At 37.7% G+C, this 21,603-nt stretch overlaps 1 protein-coding gene across 3 annotated transcripts in view; it reads right to left on the bottom strand.

Annotated features, from left to right (window-relative positions):
- The window catches only part of DHX36 (DEAH-box helicase 36), a 45,971-nt gene extending 26,941 nt beyond the window's left edge, over window positions 1-19,030 (bottom strand). The window contains exons 1-9 of one of the 3 annotated variants that reach the window (XM_055569279.1): window positions 18,565-19,030; window positions 13,401-13,525; window positions 12,409-12,640; window positions 9,286-9,324; window positions 7,936-8,106; window positions 6,020-6,099; window positions 4,900-4,974; window positions 4,591-4,757; window positions 2,132-2,213 (exon numbers count right to left, since the gene is read on the bottom strand). In XM_055569279.1, coding sequence (XP_055425254.1) covers window positions 2,132-2,213; window positions 4,591-4,757; window positions 4,900-4,974; window positions 6,020-6,099; window positions 7,936-8,106; window positions 9,286-9,324; window positions 12,409-12,640; window positions 13,401-13,525; window positions 18,565-18,816 — 1,223 coding nt within the window. In that variant the 5' untranslated portion in view covers window positions 18,817-19,030. Of the gene's footprint in view, window positions 1-2,131; window positions 2,214-4,590; window positions 4,758-4,899; window positions 4,975-6,019; window positions 6,100-7,935; window positions 8,107-9,285; window positions 9,325-12,408; window positions 12,641-13,400; window positions 13,526-14,322; window positions 14,868-14,958; window positions 15,094-18,564 lie in introns of those variants that run through there. The other 2 variants (XM_055569281.1, XM_055569280.1) reach the window with 2 other exon arrangements.
- Window positions 19,031-21,603: the final 2,573 nt, after the last annotated feature.

Here is a 21,603-nt window from a genome sequence, read left to right as displayed (position 1 = left end):
TGAGAGCTTTCTCCTTGAACATACCTTCTCGTTTTTACTTCTACTTAAGGTCCTTATTATCTCTCCTATGTTAGTATAAGAGTTTCTCTGAGGGCACTGTGGTCTTCACTCTTACAAATGCTGCCATCTATTTTCCCCAAAACTCTGGTCATGAGAGTATGACCAGAGTGTACTCCTTAAGAATAATAGCCTATATTGTATCCCTATCTAGATACAAGCTCCAAAGTTGTGTAATGAGTTGTTCCCTTGTTTTTTCTCAGATCTTAGTGCACAGTGCAAGCCATATAGTTTCAAAAATATGTTATATAAATGTCCATTCAAAATTCAGCTGACTTTTCTCCATGTAAAATATGCAGTAGGATCTTTGTTCTCACCTTCCCACCATCACTTTCTGGTTTTCTCCTTTAACAAGTAAGCTGTGGAATCTTGAAAAATCTCAGCACAAATGTTTCTACATCTGTCCATTTAGTTTTCAGATGTTTACTATAGGCCAAGAACTGTGCTATATACTAGTTACAAAGATGCACAGGACAAAATCTTCCACTTTGAAAATTTGAAATCTAGTGCAAGAGACATATACAACACGACATAGCACATGGCAATAAGGTAAGCGGTATAAGAGATATGATAAAAGTGCTCTGGCAGTCTTGCTGAGAAGGTAACTCACTGTGAGAGGTTATCAGAGAAGGCTGTATGGGCAGGGATTTGTTCTTACGTAATAGTTTACATATGAAAAGTGGAGAAGGTGGCAAATAAAGGAGGAAACAGCATGTAACAAAGCATAAAACTATGAAAGAAAGGGCACAAGCTGGCATAGAAGAGACAGTGCATAAGAGAAGTGGCATAATGCATGCCACTAGACAGACAGGACCAGACTGTAAAGAGCCTTGGGGTGACAGGCTAAGAAGCTGGAACCTGATCCTGTGGGTCTGTGCCTTCAGCCCTCTCTCATCAAGTGATACTAAGGTAATTTTGATGGCTCCTCGAGAAGCCTGCTAGCAGCTAAAGGCCAGCATGAATGGGATCATAACCTGGGCATACCAGCTGAGCTGCTCTGCTTTAGGCCATGACAAAGCAACAAAGGTTCTTCAACTAGTTTTCAAAGAGAAATCTCAAGGGGCATACCCTAGGGAAGAAAGCTCACATGACCAGAGTTTTGGGGAAAACATATGGCAGCATCTGTGACAGTGAAGACCACACTGCCCACAGAGAAACTCTTATACTAACATAGAGATAATAAGGACCTTAAGTAGAAAAAATAAAAACGAGAAGGTATGTTCAAGGAGAAAGCTCTCAGGATTTCATGAGGGAAAGTGGGACGGGATACAGAATGACTTACAGTACTTTGGTTACTAAGCGTGTAAAGCAGTTAACGTATCCTGGAACGTAACTGCTTAAAACACCAGCTACTTTGATTTAGAGTTTAAACAACCGGGTGGAAGACAATGGGAGCAACCATTATAAAGCATACTAAGCAACATAGATTTTTTTTTTTGGTGGAAGCACGGTGGGAATCAAATATAAAATGACAGTTTTTGTTTGAAAAATGTGAGGTTCAAGAAATCTGTGATACTGGAATGCTGCTGAGTATAGATTTAGATAAGTTTAGAATTCAGGAAGAATTCAGTTTTGAAACCACAGTTCTGAATGCTGTAGGAAAATAGTTCTGAAAACCTGGAACTATGGTCATGGAAATAGGATTGCACAGTGAAATTATAAAACGGTGAGAAACATCTAAGGTGAGAACTCTAGGGTAATATCATATTTAAAGGGTGGGAAATGGAAGCCAGCAAAGGAGAATGAATACCAGGGAGGAGAAGCAGAACAGAAGTTCAACACTAAAGACAGAGATTCACAAACTTTTCTGCCCAGGAGTCTTTAGACAATACTGATATGTGGCTAAAGACCAGGCTCTGTAATATAATATGGTATGAGCGTCAATGTGGATTTTCAAACACTCCAGGTGATTTCAATGTGCAACCAAGTTTGGGAATCCCTGATTTCAGGAAAAACAATGTTTTAGAAAGAAATAGTTAAGGGTGAGTTTCTTAGACTAAAGTTTGACAAAATAGTGATAATATACTAAAGTATATTAGTACTTTTAATCTTTTACTTCCTAATATTTACTTACCTTATTTTTTCAATTATATCTTCCAAAAGATACTCCACAACCGGAAAAGTAAAGCCAGGTATATGTATCATTGGACAGTTACCTATTATGGTAGATAAAACATAAATCTGTATTCAAATGTAAAAAAAAAAAATTAACTGTAAATAGGACAATGACTACATTAGTTTTAACTTCAGAAAAGGGTCCTGAAACTTTTACAGCTATACCTTATTTTTCCATATCTCATTTAATAAAAAACAGCATTTAGTCTTCATTCAGTAGCAATTTACTGTTATCAAACTGTATACACACCTCACAGTTCTACAAAGTAACCCAGAATACAAAAAAATAGCATATTTTAAGTTGGATTCAAGACCTATTAAGTCTATTTCTCTTCATCATTAGCCAAGATGGTGCCATGAGAACCTAAGTTTTAGTGAAACCTACCTTTAGTGAAATGACCTCTGTAGCATCCAGAATTAGGGAAAGAAAGGAGTAGTTATAGCAAGAACTAACCAAGTATTAAACTACTGCTTACTATTTTAGAATCACTAGTTAAAAAAGAAGTTTCTCAGTACTGTTACTTAAATGTTATTTAGGTTCTGTACCAAATAAAATAAACCATATTCTCTGTAAACAAAGGCCAAAGTTACAGCACAGATGGAAGTAACTGAAGTGGCACCACAACTGTGAGTACACTTATGTATCTGACCTGTGTAAGTTTACTCCAAGTTAGTTCTGGATTTCTCATCAAAAGGACTGAGACAGACAAAAACAAAGTAAGGCTCTGAGGGTCAACTGGGCTGATTACAAACACATTAAATATAGTGCTATTCCATTTTAACATCCTCCCATTTCTCCTCCTTCCCCAAACAATTTGAGCAGTAGAGACAGTGAGGCATATTTTAAAAGAATGTACTCTGCAGCTACTCAAATTTAGGTTCTCTGTTATTTCTTGGCTACTCCATGCAGCTTGTGGGATCTTAGTTCCCTGACCAGGGATCGAACCCAGGCCCCAGCACTGAAAGCACTAAGACTCCCAGGGAATTCCCTCAAATTTAGTTTCAAATCATCCTGACCCTCTGTTAATTATGCAACCTTGGGTAAGCTACTTAACTATTCTGAGGCTGTTTTCCATCTGTAACAATGAGAATAATAGCACCTACTTCACAAGGTGTCAATGAGCATTGATGAAGATAGGCCAAATACTCCACCCAGCAAGCTGAGGGTATTCCACAGTTATCTCTGATATCACAGTTATCACTAGTTATCACTGTTATTAGCAAATTGCCACTTTAGCCTGAGATACATCACTTCATGGGAAATAGATGGGGAAACAGTGTCAGACTTTATTTTTTTGGGCTCCAAAATCACTGCAGATGGTGACTGCAGCCATGAAATTAAAAGACGCTTACTCCTTGGAAGGAAAGTTATGACCAACCTAGATAGCATATTCAAAAGCAGAGATATTACTTTGCCAACAAAGGTCCATCTGGTCAAGGCTATGGTTTTTCCAGTGGTCATGTATGGATGTGCGAGTTGGACTGTGAAGAAAGCTGAGCGCCGAAGAATTGATGCATTTGAACTGTGGTGTTGGAGAAGACTCTTGAGAGTCCCTTGGACTGCAAGGAGGTCCAACCAGTCCATCCTAAAGGAGATCAGTCCTGGGTGTTCTTTGGAAGGAATGATGCTAAAGCCGAAACTCCAGTACTTTGGCCACCTCATGCGAAGAGTTGACTCACTGGAAAAGACTCTGATGCTGGGAGGGATTGGGGGCAGGAGGAAAAGAGGACGACAGAGGATGAGATGGCTGGATGGCATCACTGACTCGATGGACGTGAGTTTGAGTGAGCTCCGGGAGTTGGTGATGGACAGGGAGGCCTGGCGTGCTGCGATTCATGGAGTCGCAGAGAGTCAGACACAACTGAGAGACTGAACTGAACTACATAAAAGCTACAGAAGACTATCAAAAAAAGTTTATAAATTTTTCAAATCTGTGGTTTGACTTCATTAATGTCACCTTAATTATCTGGTGGTAGCCCCAAAAGGCTACATCTCTTTACTACAAGATGAGAGATGATGCCACCATTTAAAAAACTACTAGAGAGGGCTTCCCTGGTAGCTCAGTGGTAAAGAATCTGCCTGCCAATGCAGAAGACATGGGTTCAATCCTGGTATGGGAGGACCCCACATGCTTCTGGCGGAGAAGGCAATGGCAACCCACTCCAGTACTCTTGCCTGGAGAATCCCAGGGACAGAGGAGCCTGGTGGGCTGCCATCTATGGGGTCGCACAGAGTCGGACACGACTGAAATGACTTAGTAGCAGCAGCAGAGGGTAGATAAATATTCAAATATAACGCATTGCTAAACATTGACTACTTGCATCACTAAACATCTGAAAACATTTTTTAAAAAACTGCTTCTAAATTCAGTGGTTTTGTGATAACTCTGTAAAGTAACAATCATAAATTCTACTCACCAAAATATTCGGAAAATTTCTCAGCATTCAATGTTGCGCTCATCAATACTACTTTCAGGTCAGGTCGATAACTGAGAAGATCTTTAACAACAGTCATTAAAACATCTGACTGTAGATTTCTCTCATGGATTTCATCAAGCACGATGTGACTAACACTGGACAGATGGCTATAATAGAAGCATAAAGTTTGCTACTCAGTGAAAAATCAAAAACAGAACCATTTTACTTTTACATAATAATAAAATCCAATGTAATAATGACATCTTTTGATGATGTTTAACTAGATGTCCTGCGTTGAAACATACTCACGGGTCTGACTGAAGCCACTGAAGGATGATTCCTGTTGTACAATATAAGATAGAACCTTGTTTCCTTGGCAACCGACTGTGAATAAAAGACATGAATTAATTCTTGGTTTTCTTTACTGATGAACTATTAAATACCACAAACGTTTAAGACAAAATCTTCAATTTAAAAAATGCTTTCAGTTTTAATGAAAAACTTCATCCTTAATATTTCAGTTACCAGAACTACTACAGCACAGTAATGAGAAATACTAGCTTCAAGTTCATTATACATTATTTTTGTTATAAATACAACATTCATGATTTCTTTACAAGACCTACCATTCAGAAAAAGACCAAATATTTAGGAAACTCAACTTCAGTTTAGTGACTGGAAAATCAGTTCATTTAAAAAGACAAACAGAATCTTGAGCTTCAGAGGACTACAAAAATACAGTGGAGGGGGATGGGAGTTAAGATACAAACTAGCTTAAGGTAGTCAGAGGCTGTGTGGTGGTACCAAAACATACAGGAGGCCACTCCTTTAGGCGAGTAACGGTTTACTAACATATCCAGGAAAAATGATATCCTTCTGAACATTTCCTAGTGTAAAAGACATCTTAACGTGAAAAAAAAGTGAAGTCCAAGTGTTAGTTCCTCAGTCGTGTCCGACTCTTTGAGATCCCCATGGACTGTAGCATGCCAGACTCCTCTGTCCATGGAATTTTCCAGGCAAGAACACTGGAATGGGTAGCCATTCCCTTTTCCAGATCTTCCCAACCCAGGGATCAAAAGACATCTTAAAATGGCAATTCAAATCTGAATTTGGATCCAAAAAAAAATGATTTTGTGGGTTGCAAGCCTATGTTGCAGTTACTACAAATGTTAATTCTAAAAACAACAATGACCATAAACATTTGGGGGATAATGTTTTTTTTTTTTTTTTTAATCTCTGATAACTTCAAAGTTTCACAAAAATCTACCTGTAAACAAGAAGTGAACATTCTTGGAAATTCGCTGGTGGTCCACTGATTAGGACTCAGCCCTTTCACTGCTGAGGGCCTGGGTTCAATCCCTGGTCAGTGAACTAAGATCTCCCAAGCTGCCTGGCATGGCCAAAAACAAAACAAGTGAACACTCTTTACCTCTGGAGCCGAATCTGGTATCCAGTACTATTACCATTGCCACAAGATTCCGCCCTTTCTGCAGCCACTCTCTCTGCAACCTTTAATTAAAATAAAATACAGTACAAAGAGAACATTTCCTTTAGAGTAAATATCCTAAATGTCTGTGAAAATCTGGAGTTGTTGAAACACTACTCATTAGATAACAAGAGAAACATATTAAAGTCTGAGGTATCTAAAACTGTTCCCTTTAAGAGCTGAAGACTACCTGCTTATGCTTACTTTTCATTTCCTCTGAAATTCTCCCTCCTATTTCCAAAGCAACTTTCTATAAGTCCTCTCTATCTTTGTCTTAAAAACAGTTGGAAATTCTAATCTAAACTCGTAAAGGTTGAATATAATTTCAGAGTAACTACATACTTGATACATTTTCCTATCTGATTCTTTTTTGTAGATTAGCAGGCTTAATTCTTAACTCTTGGTTAAGTTCTTAGAATTATGGCTGCTAAAGATAAGCTCTAGACAAATGAAATCCTATAAACTAATACTGATTTGTGCAACTGAAAGTAACCAACAGTCATTTAGTGACAGATCAGTGATTTACGAGGTTAGAAATAGAAAATGACAATTAGCTTTTAAGAACTACTTCAGAAGTAAAATTTCCCAATCATCATATCCTGTATACATTAAGACCATTACTTTACTTTTTACTGTTGATTAAACTGCCCATTTAAATATCAACAGATCTTGGGGGGGGGGGGGAAGCAACGAAATAACCTAATTAACATTTCTCCTTACTGTCAATTTATAGTAGCGTGCTGCAGTCTGTGGGGTCGCAGAGTCGGATACGACTGAGCAAATGAACTGAAAGTGAAAGTGAAGTCGCTCAGTCATGTCCGACTCTTCGCGACCCCATGGACTGCAGCCTACCAGGCTCCTCTGCCCATGGGATTTTCCAGGCAAGAGTACTGGAGTGGGTTGCCATTTTAGTAAAAACGTTAAAATTAGATTTTTAACCAAAGTCTAGCTATATAATAGTGTTACAATGAAAGTGGCTTATTTTTCACCATTCTGTGAACTTATGCCATTTCTAGGAATATTATCCTCCCACAAACATGGCAGCTTTACTCTTTAAAAACAGTTATTTCTTAGGAACTATAACTTAAATATATACTGTAGTTCCTACAAAATGTTGCTATAATTGGTAATGCAGTTCCTGACCACAGATTCTGTATAAAATGACTTAGAGATGTAATAAATAACACTATCATAAAATCAAATACAACTGGAAAGCTTCATAATTTAAATTTACACAAAGAATTACATAACACTGAAGTAAATGTACTGTACACCTGATGCTGCAAGAAACCCCAAACATCTTTACAGAACATATAACTCATATATTTAACTAGGCCATCTAACTAAACACAATGTTATCTATAATAAACATGTAGTTAATACCTGTTTCAAAATAAACTCCAAACACCTTATTTTTGTATGACTAATTCCCTAATACTGAATTGCACTAAAAAAATCAGAAATACTGCTATCATTCAGTACCTATACACTGAAAAAAAAGAGCTGAAAACAGTATTAAATGAATCAAGGAGTAAAAGGTAAAGTAATGATGGAGATTATTTGAAGCTCATACTCAATTCTATAAACATTATCAGCTTTTCGTTTAGTTTTATAGAAAATTGCCTGGATTTGCAATTTATCTTGAACTCCTAAACATCTGTTATAGTGAGAGAGAGGTCATTCAATTTCTTGATCTTTACTACCAAATACTTGCTAACCAAAATTTGCTTTCATAACAACGTATCTTAAACCTAATTAAGAATCACCCCAACTCTCAAAATCAGTAATTTCTAGCAAGACTACATAGAAGAATGGGAAAAAAAAAAGTTGGGAATTTTAACAAGTGAGAGCTTACTTACTGAAATGGCACTAATTCTTCTTGGCTGAGTACAAACTATCCTACAAGCAGATCCTTTTCCTCTTTCAATGTAGTTATCCAAAATGAACTGAGTAACTTGAGTGGTTTTTCCACAACCGGTTTCACCACTTATCACTGTTACCTGATGGTTATCAATCATATTTACCAATTCCTATTTCAAAAGGAGAAAAAAGTGAAGAACATCCATCACATGATGACTAAGTCTGAAAAGTTACCTGAATCTTACTGAACTGAAGGTTATTTTTAATAAGCATATTAATACTTGAAAATTCTGTTATATGCAATACTGACAGTTTGGGTATCTGCATCTACCAGTTTTCAAGAGATGAGGCACCAAATTTTAAGAACAGAGCCATGGCTCTGTTAAAGAAAAGCACACAAGGAAAAGAAGACAGCTTATAAATTCATGTAAGAATTAACATTAATTAAAAAGAATGTTGACATGTGGGTCTATTGAATATAAGGCAAATCCCCTGAAAAAAACTACTCAGAACATCAAGGATTTATGTTATAAATCATAAATACGGCTTTGTCTACAGGATAAGTTTTATATACTGTTTGAGAACAAGGAAGAATATAATTTAAGACTATTCCCTTTTAAATAATTAAAACAGAGCCAAGTTTTAAATAACTACATCAAATGGCTAAAATTCAGGTACCATCTGGAAAACTGCCTACTCAGGAAAGATCTTCTTATAGACAAACATGAATATTTTCAAATTAGTAGTACTAACAAAACCATCCCACCACTACTTCAAAAGGGTGTTAAGAGTTATTTTTAATCTATGAAACAGTCTAACTTGAAAACTCACCATTTAAAAATGTATCTAATACCTCATATATATCAGAACAAATTCCAACAAAGTAACAGCTAGAAGTATTTAGAAGCAGACCATGATTCATTCATTCAAAAGGTATTTACTAGAGGTCTATAGAATGTAAAGCACTGTTCTGAGTAAAGAGGTACATAGTGACCAAAACAGACGGTCCTTAAGAAAAGTAAAGTCAGAACAAAGAAAGATTGAGAGGTCAGGGAAGGATGGGAGACTATATTATTCTATATAGGGTGATTGTAATGAGGAAACAAACTCACAAGTGAAAATTCTATTTTTAAACTCTATCATGGACATAAATAAAGAAAAATTTTCAGTAAAACTGCTTCAGAAATGTTTTTTTTTGGTCTTTTAACAATTCAAAAGAATAAAACGAACTTCCAAGACTATCCTTTAGGGAAAGGTTCATTAATTTATATTTCTTCTTGATTCAGAGCTTAAAAGAAATGGATTTAAGCATTTTGCAAATCATATTAAATAGTGTATATAAATGTTACCTTTTGCATTCCATATGATGGCAGCTTTTCCCTGAAACGCTGAAATTATAAAAACAAAAAAAAAATTTTAATTTTTTACAAGAGAAATATAATCAAATTATAATCCTGGTAAATAGAATATATCATAGATAAACATATTAAGAGTCCAAAAGTATTTTTTTTTACCACATAGCTTGAGGTGTCAAGACTTATCTTGGAAAACAGCACAATGACAGGCATCAAGCAAGTGGAAAAATGTTTATCAAATAATTTCCCAATTTGTATGGAAATACAAAAAACCTCGAATAACCAAAGCTATCTGGAGAAAGAAGACTGGAACTGGAGGAATTAACCTACCTGACTTCAGGCTCTACTACAAAGCCACAGTCATCAAGACAGTATGGTACTGGCAAAAAGACAGAAATATAGATCAATGGAACAAAATAAAAAGCCCAGAGATAAATCCACACACATATGGACACCTTATCTTTGACAAAGGAGGCAAGAATATACAATGGATTAAAGACAATCTCCTTAACAAGTGGTGCTGGGAAATCTGGTCAACCACTTGTAAAAGAATGAAACTAGAACACTTTCTAACACCATACACAAAAACAAACTCAAAATGGATTAAAGATCTAAACATAAGACCAGAAACTATAAAACTCCTAGAGGAGAACATAGGCAAAACACTCTCCGACATACATCACAGCAGGATCCTCTATGACCCACCTCCCAGAATATTGGAAATAAAAGCAAAAATAAACAAATGGGACCTAATTAAACTTAAAAGCTTCTGCACATCAAAGGAAACTATTAGCAAGGTGAAAAGGCAGCCTTCAGAATGGGAGAAAATAATAGCAAATGAAGCAACTGACAAACAACTAATCTCAAAATACACAAGCAACTCCTACAGCTCAACTCCAGAAAAATAAATGACCCAATCAAAAAATGGGCCAAAGAACTAAATAGACATTTCTCCAAAGAAGACATACAGATGGCTAACAAACACATGAAAAGATGCTCAACATCACTCATTATCAGAGAAATGCAAATCAAAACCACTATGAGGTACCATTTCACGCCAGTCAGAATGGCTGCGATCCAAAAGTCTACAAGCAATAAATGCTGGAGAGGGTGTGGAGAAAAGGGAACCCTCTTCCACTGTTGGTGGGAATGCAAACTAGTACAGCCACTATGGAGAACAGTGTGGATATTCCTTAAAAAACTGGAAATAGAACTGCCTTATGATCCAGCAATCCCACTGCTGGGCATACACACTGAGGAAACCAGAAGGGAAAGAGACACGTGTACCCCAATGTTCATCGTAGCACTGTTTATAATAGCCAGGACATGGAAGCAACCTAGATGTCCATCAGCAGATGAATGGATAAGAAAGCAGTGGTACATATACACAATGGAGTACTACTCAGCCATTAAAAAGAACACATTTGAATCAGTTCTGAGGTGGATGAAACTGGAGCCTATTATACAGAGTGAAGTAAGCCAGAAAGAAAAACACCAATACAGTATACTAACGCATATATATGGAATTTAGAAAGATGGTAACAATAACCCTGTGTACGAGACAGCAAAAGAGACACTGATGCATAGAACAGTCTTATGGACTCTGTTGGAGAGGGAGAGGGTGGGAAGATTTGGGAGAATGGCACTGAAACATGTAATATCATGTATGAAATGAGTTGCCAGTCCAGGTTCAATGCATGATACTGGATGCTTGGGGCTGGTGCACTGGGACGACCCAGAGGGATGGTGTGGGGAGGGAGGAGGGTTCAGGATGGGGAGCACATGTATACCTGTGGCGGATTCGTTTTGATGTTTGGCAAAACTAATACAGTGTTTCAGGTTTAAAAATAAAATAAAAAAAAAATTAAAAAAAAAAAATTGTAACTTAAAGGAAAAAAAAATATGGCATATTACCAAGGATGAAAAAAGCTGAGCTCTTAAAAACACTTAAATTTTAAACCTGGTTCTGGTACTAGCTGTGCAAGCACAAAGCACAGGTAGGTCACTGAACCTAAGATTCTTTTTCCTCCTGTGAAATAGACAAGTGTAATCTGCACAGGGCTGCTGAGAGGTTTAAATGATGTGGTACATAGGAAGCATTTACAACATGCCTGACCAAAAGGAAGACCAACCATTTCTTCTCCTAACTTTCTCTGCACTAGATCAATTACTCATCTTCAATAATATCTGAGTTCTGTCCTCCATACAAAGCAGAGATGGCAGATAACACTGTGTTCCTAAGGTTATACAAGCAGCTCAGCTTTCAGGTAAAATAGTCTCAATAACTTCATCTTGAAATCTTCTCTGCCCCTAATACATATTTTCACTCAAAAGGCATCAAAGAGCTACAGCATTTGGTCCCTAGACAACCTCAGCTGATCTGTTTTAATAAGGATATTCAACCTTCACTGAGCCAAAAGATCCTTTCTTTCCTACAGGAGATACAATGATCTGCCTTTCTCAAAAACAGCAGTACGTATCTGCACGTTAAAGACATGGCTCTCAGAATTCCGTATTTTCTTAAAAAAAAAAAAAAAAAGTGAACATTTTATTACATCTATCTCTAGAACATCCACAAAGCATTCAATTTCATGTTTTAGCAGGAGGGACCTTGCCCAGGAAAAGAAAATACTTTAAAAATTTCAAGAGAACTCAGTTGCCACAGTTCTGTCTTTAAAGTGTCAGTGTACCTAAGCACATCATATGACTTTTGAGGGATTTAATTTTAACATCTGTAAAAGCAAAGAGTGGATTAGATGTTCCAGAAGAAAACAGCTTTACAATTCTAACCAACCTGTCTCTTATAACATCAGTCTAGAAATATTAAACTTAAAGAGTGATTTTTTTTTTCCATTTGCACTACCCAATTCTTAAACATTTCTTCTCTTCCTCATATAAACTGTGAGATAGGCTCCTTATGTGTAATTCCATTCTTACTACTTTTCTATACTATGGCGGGGTGGGTGGGGGGGATAGGGTGAGGGTGGGGGATTCTCAGAGGATGGCTTGTTGAGAAATCTCAACTCATTTAGATATCAGGCAGCTACCTCTAACCATAAATACATTTTTATCAAGTGTCAGAAGAGATGACAAGTAAAAATCTTTTCTTTCCATTACCTGCATTTCAATATACCGAAGGTCAGTTTTTTTCTTTTGTAAATCTTCCAATAATTGTTGGTCTAGAGTTGCATCTGGTTCATTTTCTTGCAAGAGATATTCAGAATCACGATCAATGTATTTGTCTCTGATTCTAAATGGCCTCTTTTCTTGATTTATCATTTTCTTTTCCTGATGCTCCACATTCTTTACTGAATTTGGTTTGTTCTCAGCAGGAGCTTCAGTACCGTATCTATTTTGAAAAAATAAAAAAATTATAAAGGTTAAATAAAGATCCACTCAAGCCCTGAAACAAAATAGAACAATATGCTGTTTAATGATTTCAAAATCACCAAAATCAAGTGCTTATTTTTTTATCTTAGTAGAGCAATATGAAAATACTTAGATTCTTATAATAAATTCAATTTTTTCCACCCTACAAATAGATACTGACAGATAGGTTATTCCTTGTGGTAGTTAAAACAATAAAAATCCACCAAATAGTCATTCCTTCATAGCAATGACTTAGTGTTTTTCTTTACCTAATTTTCTAAGCCTTGTTTTATTTCACAACTTCATTTTCTTCCTGCTACCCTTTCTGAGCTACAAATGGGATGCTGTACTACGCAGTTCCAGAAAAACTACTTCTAATTTGCCCTGATGATAGTTTCTATGAATTTCCTACAACAGCAATTTAACTTTTTACAGATCTCCTGCACAAGAGAATTCTGGAAATACAATGGTGGGTAGTTAGAACAATAAATAATAACTTCATCAGCCTACTATGTAAGTAGATTATTCCTACCATTAAACTCTTCTGTGGGAATGATACCACCTAGATTTTTAAATCTTTCACTAACCCTGCTCAATCTACATAAGAAGAAAAAATACTTTGAGGCTAAATTACACTTATAGAAGAGTCTAACAATATTTATTATCATTTTTTGCAAGCAAATGCTCTAGAACAAGTGTCACTCTGTTCATTTTTTTAAAAAGAATACTTTTTGTTTTACCCATGATCTTCAGGAGCAAACCAGGATATCTGTGCTTCTTCATCTTTATCATTCTTAGTTTGCACAGAATGCAGCAGCTGCACAATTTGTTCTTCTCGACGTTCATCCATATGTACTACAGCTCTCTATTTTGTGCAAAGGAAAAAGCACCCTTATCAACATGAGAAAACGTGCAAAATCTGACAACTAAACAAATTAAAGCAACACAATATATGTTCAACAAACATATAAAATAAAGTTAAACCCACCCCCCACTTGCCTTCCAAACACCTTTCTACTATGTGTCTATAAAATCATCTCTACTATAACTGGTGAAGGAAGAATTATGTCCTTTACTAAAACTTTGGTGCTCTTTCTACCCTTACATTATACTGTTATTACTTTTTTCCTATCTTAAAATTTAAAAGATACAATTAAATTTAATAAACGCAAATGTTCTGATAAAAACAAAAGTTAAAAATGCAAGAAATATTTTGGTGGCAATGAGCATTTAAATCTCTTACATTATAAATAGTCTCACTTAAAAAGTTCTCAACTTGTAATATTAATTTTATATTCACAAAAAGGTGAGATGATTGAAAGACAAAACAGCCCCTGAAAAATATATAAAACTTTTTTGGCAAATTATTTTTAATCAGGTTTTCTGTACAATGAGGCCCCAGAGGCTGTGGCAGTGAATTCAGGAATGCTGCAATTCCAAACCTGAATCCAGCCTTTTTCTGTAGGTGTCTCCTTTCTAACCTTCTTCCAATTACATTACTTTTCACTTTACCTCACCCTCTGCCTGAAGAATCTCATACACATATTTTAGGTTTCATGACTTATCAAGGTATTTGATTTTTTGATTATCCCCTTCTTGCTCTGGACATTCTCAAATATTCTTTCAGCTTCTAATTGGAAACTTCTGGCAAAGGAGACTCACAACGTTGTCCAAATTATTGTGCAGAGGCTCTGTGGACTTTATTCTCATGAGAACTCTTCGGTGAACTCCAATGGTCAAGTAATGTGAGCAGAAAACCTTTACTGTGATAATTCATTAACATCTACGGGCTATCTACTACTACTGTAACACGATTTAGTCTTCCCTAATACATCTTTCCTCTCCACTGGCTCCTTACCATCAGTTCATGATGGTAGGAATTGAACACAGTCAAACCTCTTCACTTTTAAAACAAAAACAAATATCCTCCCTTGAATTCTCCCACCCTTAACTTTTCTTCTTCCTTTCCACTGCAGAACTGCCTGGAAGTGCCCCATTTCTGCCTCTTTCCTTCTCCAGGCACTCCACTGTAATCTGGTTTTTAATTCCACAACTCCATGAAAAGTGCTCTCATCAAGGTTACCAATTACATTGTTGCTAAATCCAAGACACTCTGAACTCTTATATTACTTGACATCAGTGCAGCATTTGCCACTACTGATTACTTTCACTTTTCTATATACTCTTTTTCTCCCTAAAGCATTCTCCTGGATTCCAAAACAACATCCACATCCTTATTTTTCTCTTCTCTGAAGGCTCCTTCCTAGATCTTTCAAGCTTCTCCTCCTCAGCCCATACCTTATGTTTCTCTTGTTCTTCATTATACAGCCTGAGTGCTCAGCAGGCCAGCAGTATTGACGTCATCTGGGGGCCTGTGAGAAAAGCTGTATCTGAGCCCGCACGAGTTCTACATTTTTACAAGATGCCAGGTGATTCAGGTTTGAGAAGCAATGGTCTACAGATTTCAGGCCTGTCCCCATCACTATTCCCATTCACTCCTATATCCCAACTACTAGGCATAGCCCCACAAACTTGTCAAGTGTTCACCTGCAGTCTAGATTCCTCTAGGTATCAGATCCACACAGCCTTCTACTTCCCTGAAACCACCACTTATATGCCCTATAATACCACACTTGGTGTGCTTAAGCTGATCCCACTGTTTTCCTCCAATAAGTGTGCTCTTTGTAGTCATTAGTGTCATTCATTCACACCTGCTTTCCCCTTCCTCCAGATAAAATCATCTTGAGTCTATCTCCTAAAACATTTGAAGCTGTCCACTTCCGCCATCCCTACTGCCAATGTCCTAATTCAAGGTGTCATTCCTCACCTGAATTACTGCAGGGGCTACTTAACTGGTCTCCCCGTCCCAGAATTGTCTCTTCTTCAATCCATTCTCTATACGGCTACCCAGAGTGAATTTAAACACAAATCTAACGCCTCATTTTTGCTTAAAATGCTTTAATGACTTTGCTAGAGTTCTTAGGGGAAAGAACATCAGAGCTCTGCTTATCTTCTAGTCCAGGACCTTTCATACTGCAATCTGTACAATGAAAGTATCATGGCCAGCATTAAAGGGGGGCAGGAGGAGAGGGCAGAAAGATAGAAACAAAACAAAAGCCCCAGGGCAATGTACAGGTAATTAAGAATTATTTTATGAAACGTCTTGTTCAGTTATACATAAGTACTGGGTTGCAAATTAAAATATAGTCTGTTTTGTGCCCTCCTCAGCCATGCCCTTACTTGTTCAGTTCTTTGAACACATTCCTCTTGACCTCTAGGCTGTGGTGCATGCTGCTGCTTCTGCCTAAGACCCCAAGTCAAAAACACAAATATACTTTCTCAAGTTTCAGCTTAAGGGTTTCTTTTTCTAGGGAACCTACTAAGCTCTTCCTAATTTGAGTCAGGCGATAAGCCCATAGCTTTCTTACTGTACTACTTAAACATTGTATTCTAACTGCCCTATAGCACCTAACACACCACAATTTCTGTAAGGCGCCTCTAATATTATTTCAAATACATTAGAGCCCCAAAAATATCTTTTGAAACTCTAACAATGCATCATTAGAACACAGTCACTGTAAGCAGAAAGATTACTTAAAAGGTAAAAGGTTGGGAATCTTGACCGGGAAGCAAGCAATCATGCAGGGCTGAAAGTGATCAAAAAAAGACAGAGGCTGAGCCAAATTATTGAAGTATTTCAAAAAATTGAAATATTTAGTAGAGAAAATGGAGAGATAATTTTAGAGAATGGTATGAGAACTATAAGAAAAAAGCAAAAAAAAAAAAAGTATGTTTATGAAAGCTTTAATTACATCAGATTGGGAAATGAGCTCAGAAAGGTATGGGTCATAGAAGGAAACCTGATATGTAGAATCTCAATTGCCAAGATTCCTGGAAAACACATTAGGATGTGACCGAAATGTATGAGACTGAGACAGAAGTGACCTGGCTTTCAAATGTCAGCTAGAGAATGAGATGATCTAAGGCTTTACAAGAGTCAGATTTTATGGGAAGTAGTAGAAATAGAAAGAGAAATGATCCTAGAGATCAGTCCTGGGTGTTCATTGGTAGGTCTGATGTTGAAGCTGAAACTCCCAATACTTTGGCCACCTGATGCGAAGAGTTGACTCACTGGAAAAGACTCTGATGCTGGGAGGGATTGGGGGCAGGAGGAGAAGGGGACGACAGAGGATGAGATGGCTGGATGGCATCACCGACTCGATGGACATGAGTTTGGGTGAACTCCGGGGGTTGGTGATGGACAGGGAGGCCTGGAGTGCTGCAATTCATGGGGTCGCAAAGTCAGACACGACTGAGCAACTGAACTGAAGGCTATACAAGAGTCAGATTTTATGGGAAGGAGTAGAAATAAAAGACCAGGCAGCTAAGATTCAGGGACAGACAACAAAATAGTGGCTTGATCTATGGTAACTACTGTGGAGATAGGTGGTTAGATTTGAGATATATGAAGGAGGAAAACAGATTTGCTGAAATGAAAGAATCAAAACAAATCTCATTTTGGCCTTGACAAATGAAAAACTAGCAGTGACTTGTACTAAAATGGAGAAGGTTTTGGGAGGTGGTGGAAGTCAAGAGTTTAGTTTATAATCATGCAATGTACAACTGGCTTCAGGTGGAAATAACAGATTTTCTTGATTAACGTTTCCTGCTTAACGTTTCACCTGTTTGTTCTTATTTTTCCAACTAGACTGTAAGCTCCTTGAATACCTTTCAGATCTCCATAGCAACGTGCATAAAACCTTGTGTGAAAAAAGGGGTAAAAAAAAATTGATAAAGAATTCTTGGGAAGTTACTATGTATATTCTCTAATACTAATCATTCAATCATTCTCCCAATTTCAAGACAACTTAGATGTGCTTCCCTTAACTTTAAAAAAGTTTGCTCAATGAATACACTAATTATTTGCATGTCAAATAAATATGTCGTTTGAAGAATAACAGTAAACTGTTAAGGTAAATGGATAATGTTCCCCTTAATTCAATAAAAATGACATCAGTTCAGTTAGATAAAAGGAAAACAAAGAAATGTGATAACTGAAACACAGAAGCCTAAATGGTGATTCAATCACACTCTGCATCTAATATGAAAGATGCTTTTTAAGTCAGTAGAAAGCTACTATATAGCTCATATTAAGAAGACTTAGGTTTAATCATACATACATAATTTTTACAATAGGTCACTCGGGGAACTTTAATGGTTCCTTTACTACAGAGAGGTGTTTAGTATACAAATCAAAGGAACAACTGCCAGCTGAATACAAAAGACCAAATCAACTCTCGAAACTTCTTCCACTTCTAGGATCCTAGGTTTCCTTCTCAAAGAGCTCCTAATCAGCAGAAATCTCCGCAGCCCACCGTAATAATAAAAAACCTGAGTTTGTGCCTATCTTAATACTAAAATGAAAGCTGGAAGGATCTACATTCAAAATAGTGCTTGACAGTTTTGTTCCACGCAAACCTGTATTTAATGTATAAAACCGCTAGTTTAGAGTTCAGCAGGCAAAGAACTTAAATGAAAGTAACATTATCATAACGGAAAGGGTAGCTACAGATACTACGTGATACCCAATAAAGTTAATTCCGGATGGACCTTCAATTTAATATTTGGTTCCCAGTTCCCTGTCTTTCAAGCAAAGTATACTCTTGGCCCGCATAAACCTCAACAGCTCCAGGTAAGATGCACGTGGCCAACGTTTCCACTACCGCTATAGTATCCACTACAGGAAGCTTTAGCACTTGCACTTCACGAAGCAGATACACCAGTTTAAAAAAACACAAAAAAAGTTAAAAAAAAAAAAAAGGGGGGGGGAGGGTGGGTGGACAGAAGGCTGGGAAAGAAACCTGTCCAGCCCCATCCTCCCTTCACTACCGAGTCTCAGTTTACCTCCTGCCTCTCTGCTTCCTTGTTCTTCTGGCCTTGTTTCTTCGCGTACCATAAGCCAATTTCGCGGCCTTTCAGGTGCCCGGGATGTCGGCCTCGGCCGCCTCGACCACCACCTCCGCCGCCGCCACCTCCGGAGCCTCGGTTCCCCCCATGGCTTCCTCCATGGTTGCCTCCATAGCTTCCTCCGTAACCCCCGCCAGAGCTGCGGGGGCCACCATCGCGGCCCCAGTTCTGATGGTAGTCATAGCTCATTGTCCCAGCAGACCTCAACTCGTGAGTACCTGCAACCGCTGGAAATGGCGACCGGGGCCGGAAGCCGGTGAGCGTCCACTTCTGCCTTGCTTCCGGCGCCCAGCGCAAGAGGGAGGGACATTAAATGTCACAAGCAGACATTTCCGGTGACGTCACAGGACGTCGGCCCGGGAGGTCCCCGGGTTGGCTCAGGTGAAATCTGTGTTGTGCTCAGAGATGTTTACCTTTATACCTTTGGAGGGAGAGGCAGCAGGAGGCTTATAGGTTTTCTTTCCGGAACTCCAGCATGTGAGGAAACGGGTTTTGGGTTTTAGTTTATTCTCTTGGGAGTTTGCTTCCCAGTAGGCCCTGTAAATCTCGGTTGGCACAGTAAAAGAACCTGTGAGTCGAATGTTTTTCCCCCTGAAGTCTTTAAGAAATTAATTCCTTTTAATATTTTTGAACTAGTGGCTATGGCATGAAAACAGCTTAGCACCTGTTTCAAATCTATGATTAAGTATAAGAACGTTCCTGCCTCTCTCAAAGGATTGTCGTTATTTACTACCTTTATCTAAAGGCATAAGATGAGCCTGCTTACCCAAATTCAGTGTAGAGCACTTAGGCAATTTAAGTAAAACAGCAGTTGAAGATTCCTATGTTCAGGTGAAGCTGTCTATTGCTGATTGAGCAGGCCATTGAGTATCTTCCACGAGCTATTCTTGAATAATCAAGTAGCTTGGCTACACAGGCTTGCAATTTTCCCTGGGACTATCCAGTTCATTTATACATATACTGATTTAAAGGTGCTGGAGATATTCACTGAACAAGACAAGTATGGCATCAACTTTCATTTGCTTGCAGTCTTTAAGAGAAGATAAAGGCAAAAGATGTACCTTGTGAGTTAAAGAAAAATGCCATATGAAGGGGTTCAGAATATTTCACTGTGGCAAAAAACATTATTTTGAACCGTAGCAATTGAATTCCTAAAATCTTTTAAATGCCTAAAAACACAGCCTCCCGGAAGAACTCAGTTCTTTATTGTCATAAATCCCTTCCTTGGGAGAGTAATCAGAGAAGATGGACTAGATGGACTTTTGTCACTGGCGACTGCAAATCAGCATCACACCTAAAAAGACTTGGTAACAAAAATATCTTCCATCTATCCTCATAAAAGCACATTTATGTTTCATAAAAACCATTTGTTTTCCCATAAATAGCTTTCTCCTCCTTCCCTTCCCTAAAAGATGATACATAAGTGCCAAGTTCTAACCCCTGCCTTGAGGCACAATTCTGTGAACTCCTGTAGATATGTGATTAAATCTGTTTTGTGTGCATATGGGTGTGCTCACCTGTGTCTGACTTTTGTAACCCCATGGACTGTAGCCCACCGGGCTCCTGTGTCCATGGGGTTTTCCAGACAAGAATACTGAAGTGGATTTTCATTTCCTTCACTTGCTAATCTGTCTTTTGTCAATTTAGTATGCCAAGTCCCAGAGAACTAAACATAGGAGGGTAAAGGAAAAAAAATTTCCCCCACCCACCAATAGCCATGAGATGTTATGGGAAAAGAATATAATTTTGGAACCAGGTTCTTTCTAAAGAATGAGAGGGTAAGCAGTAAATTATTACAGGTGGATGGAACATTGTGCTTGAAGAAAGATGATGGAAATGTTAGAGAGTGAGAAAATTCCACACTGAAACTTAAGAAATTGATGGTTAAGGCCAAAGTGATAGAAAGGAGCCTGGCCATAAAAGACCTTACATGTCACAGAAAGAATAATACATTTTAAATCAGGGAAATATTATTTTGACTGCTTTGAGTAGAAAGGAATGGAGAAGGCAAGAATGTATGTAGAGAGACTTAGGCTGTGATTTTGGGGAGACAGAATGGGACGACAGAACAAGATGGAATATGGGAAGGGCTGGAATTAAGAAATACTAATGAGAAAAAGATGATCAAGATTTGGTAATTCACTTGGATGTGGAGAATTAGAGGAAAGGGTCAGGTGACTCCTACGTTGAAGATTTGAAAGATGATCCAATGGAGAGGTACTGTATCCTAAAATATAAAGAACATAGGATAAGGAAGATTTTGGTGGGGGGAAGTTGGAGGGCGAGGCTTGAGTTAATATATATAATTAATAATAGTAGAGTTTGAGCACCTATGAAACATACAAATTGATGTCTAGAAAGCAGTTGGTTTTATGAGTTAAAAGTGTAGAGCGAGAAGACTGAGAGTGTATGTTTTGGGAGTTCTTAGCTAATATTAAAATTATAGGAATGGATAGTTCAAATAAATGTACCCGTTGGGCACACCTGATATACAAGTATGTGAATTTTTCAGTATAGGAGTAGATAGTCATTGGAGATGATAGGAACAAAAGAAGAAGTAAATAGTGTGGATTGTTTGAGATAATGTTTCAAATGACACCAGAGAGCTTGCTCTCTCTTTCCTCAGAAGGAAGGCCATGTGAGGACAGAGGCTGTGTACAAGCCAAGAAGAGAGCTCTTACCAAGAACCAAATCAGTTCACACCTTGATCTTTGACTTGCATCTCTGATGAAATGTTACCTTAATCAGTGAATGCTTTCCTCATTGAAATATTTGAAAACAACACTTCTTCTGTCATTATTCCTTTATTCTAATTTTTAAAAATTACATCTGCTGCCTATTTTATGTCAAAATACTTAGCATTACCTGAGATATATGCATGCTGCTGCTAAGTCGCCTCAGTCGTATTCAACTCTGTACGACCCCATAGACGGCAGCCCACCAGGCTCTGCCGTCCCTGGGATTCTCCAGGCAAGA

This window comes from Bubalus kerabau, chromosome 2, assembly GCF_029407905.1.
Source record: "Bubalus kerabau isolate K-KA32 ecotype Philippines breed swamp buffalo chromosome 2, PCC_UOA_SB_1v2, whole genome shotgun sequence".
NCBI lineage: Eukaryota > Metazoa > Chordata > Mammalia > Artiodactyla > Bovidae > Bubalus > Bubalus kerabau.
This window is presented reverse-complemented; position numbering and strand designations above follow the sequence as displayed.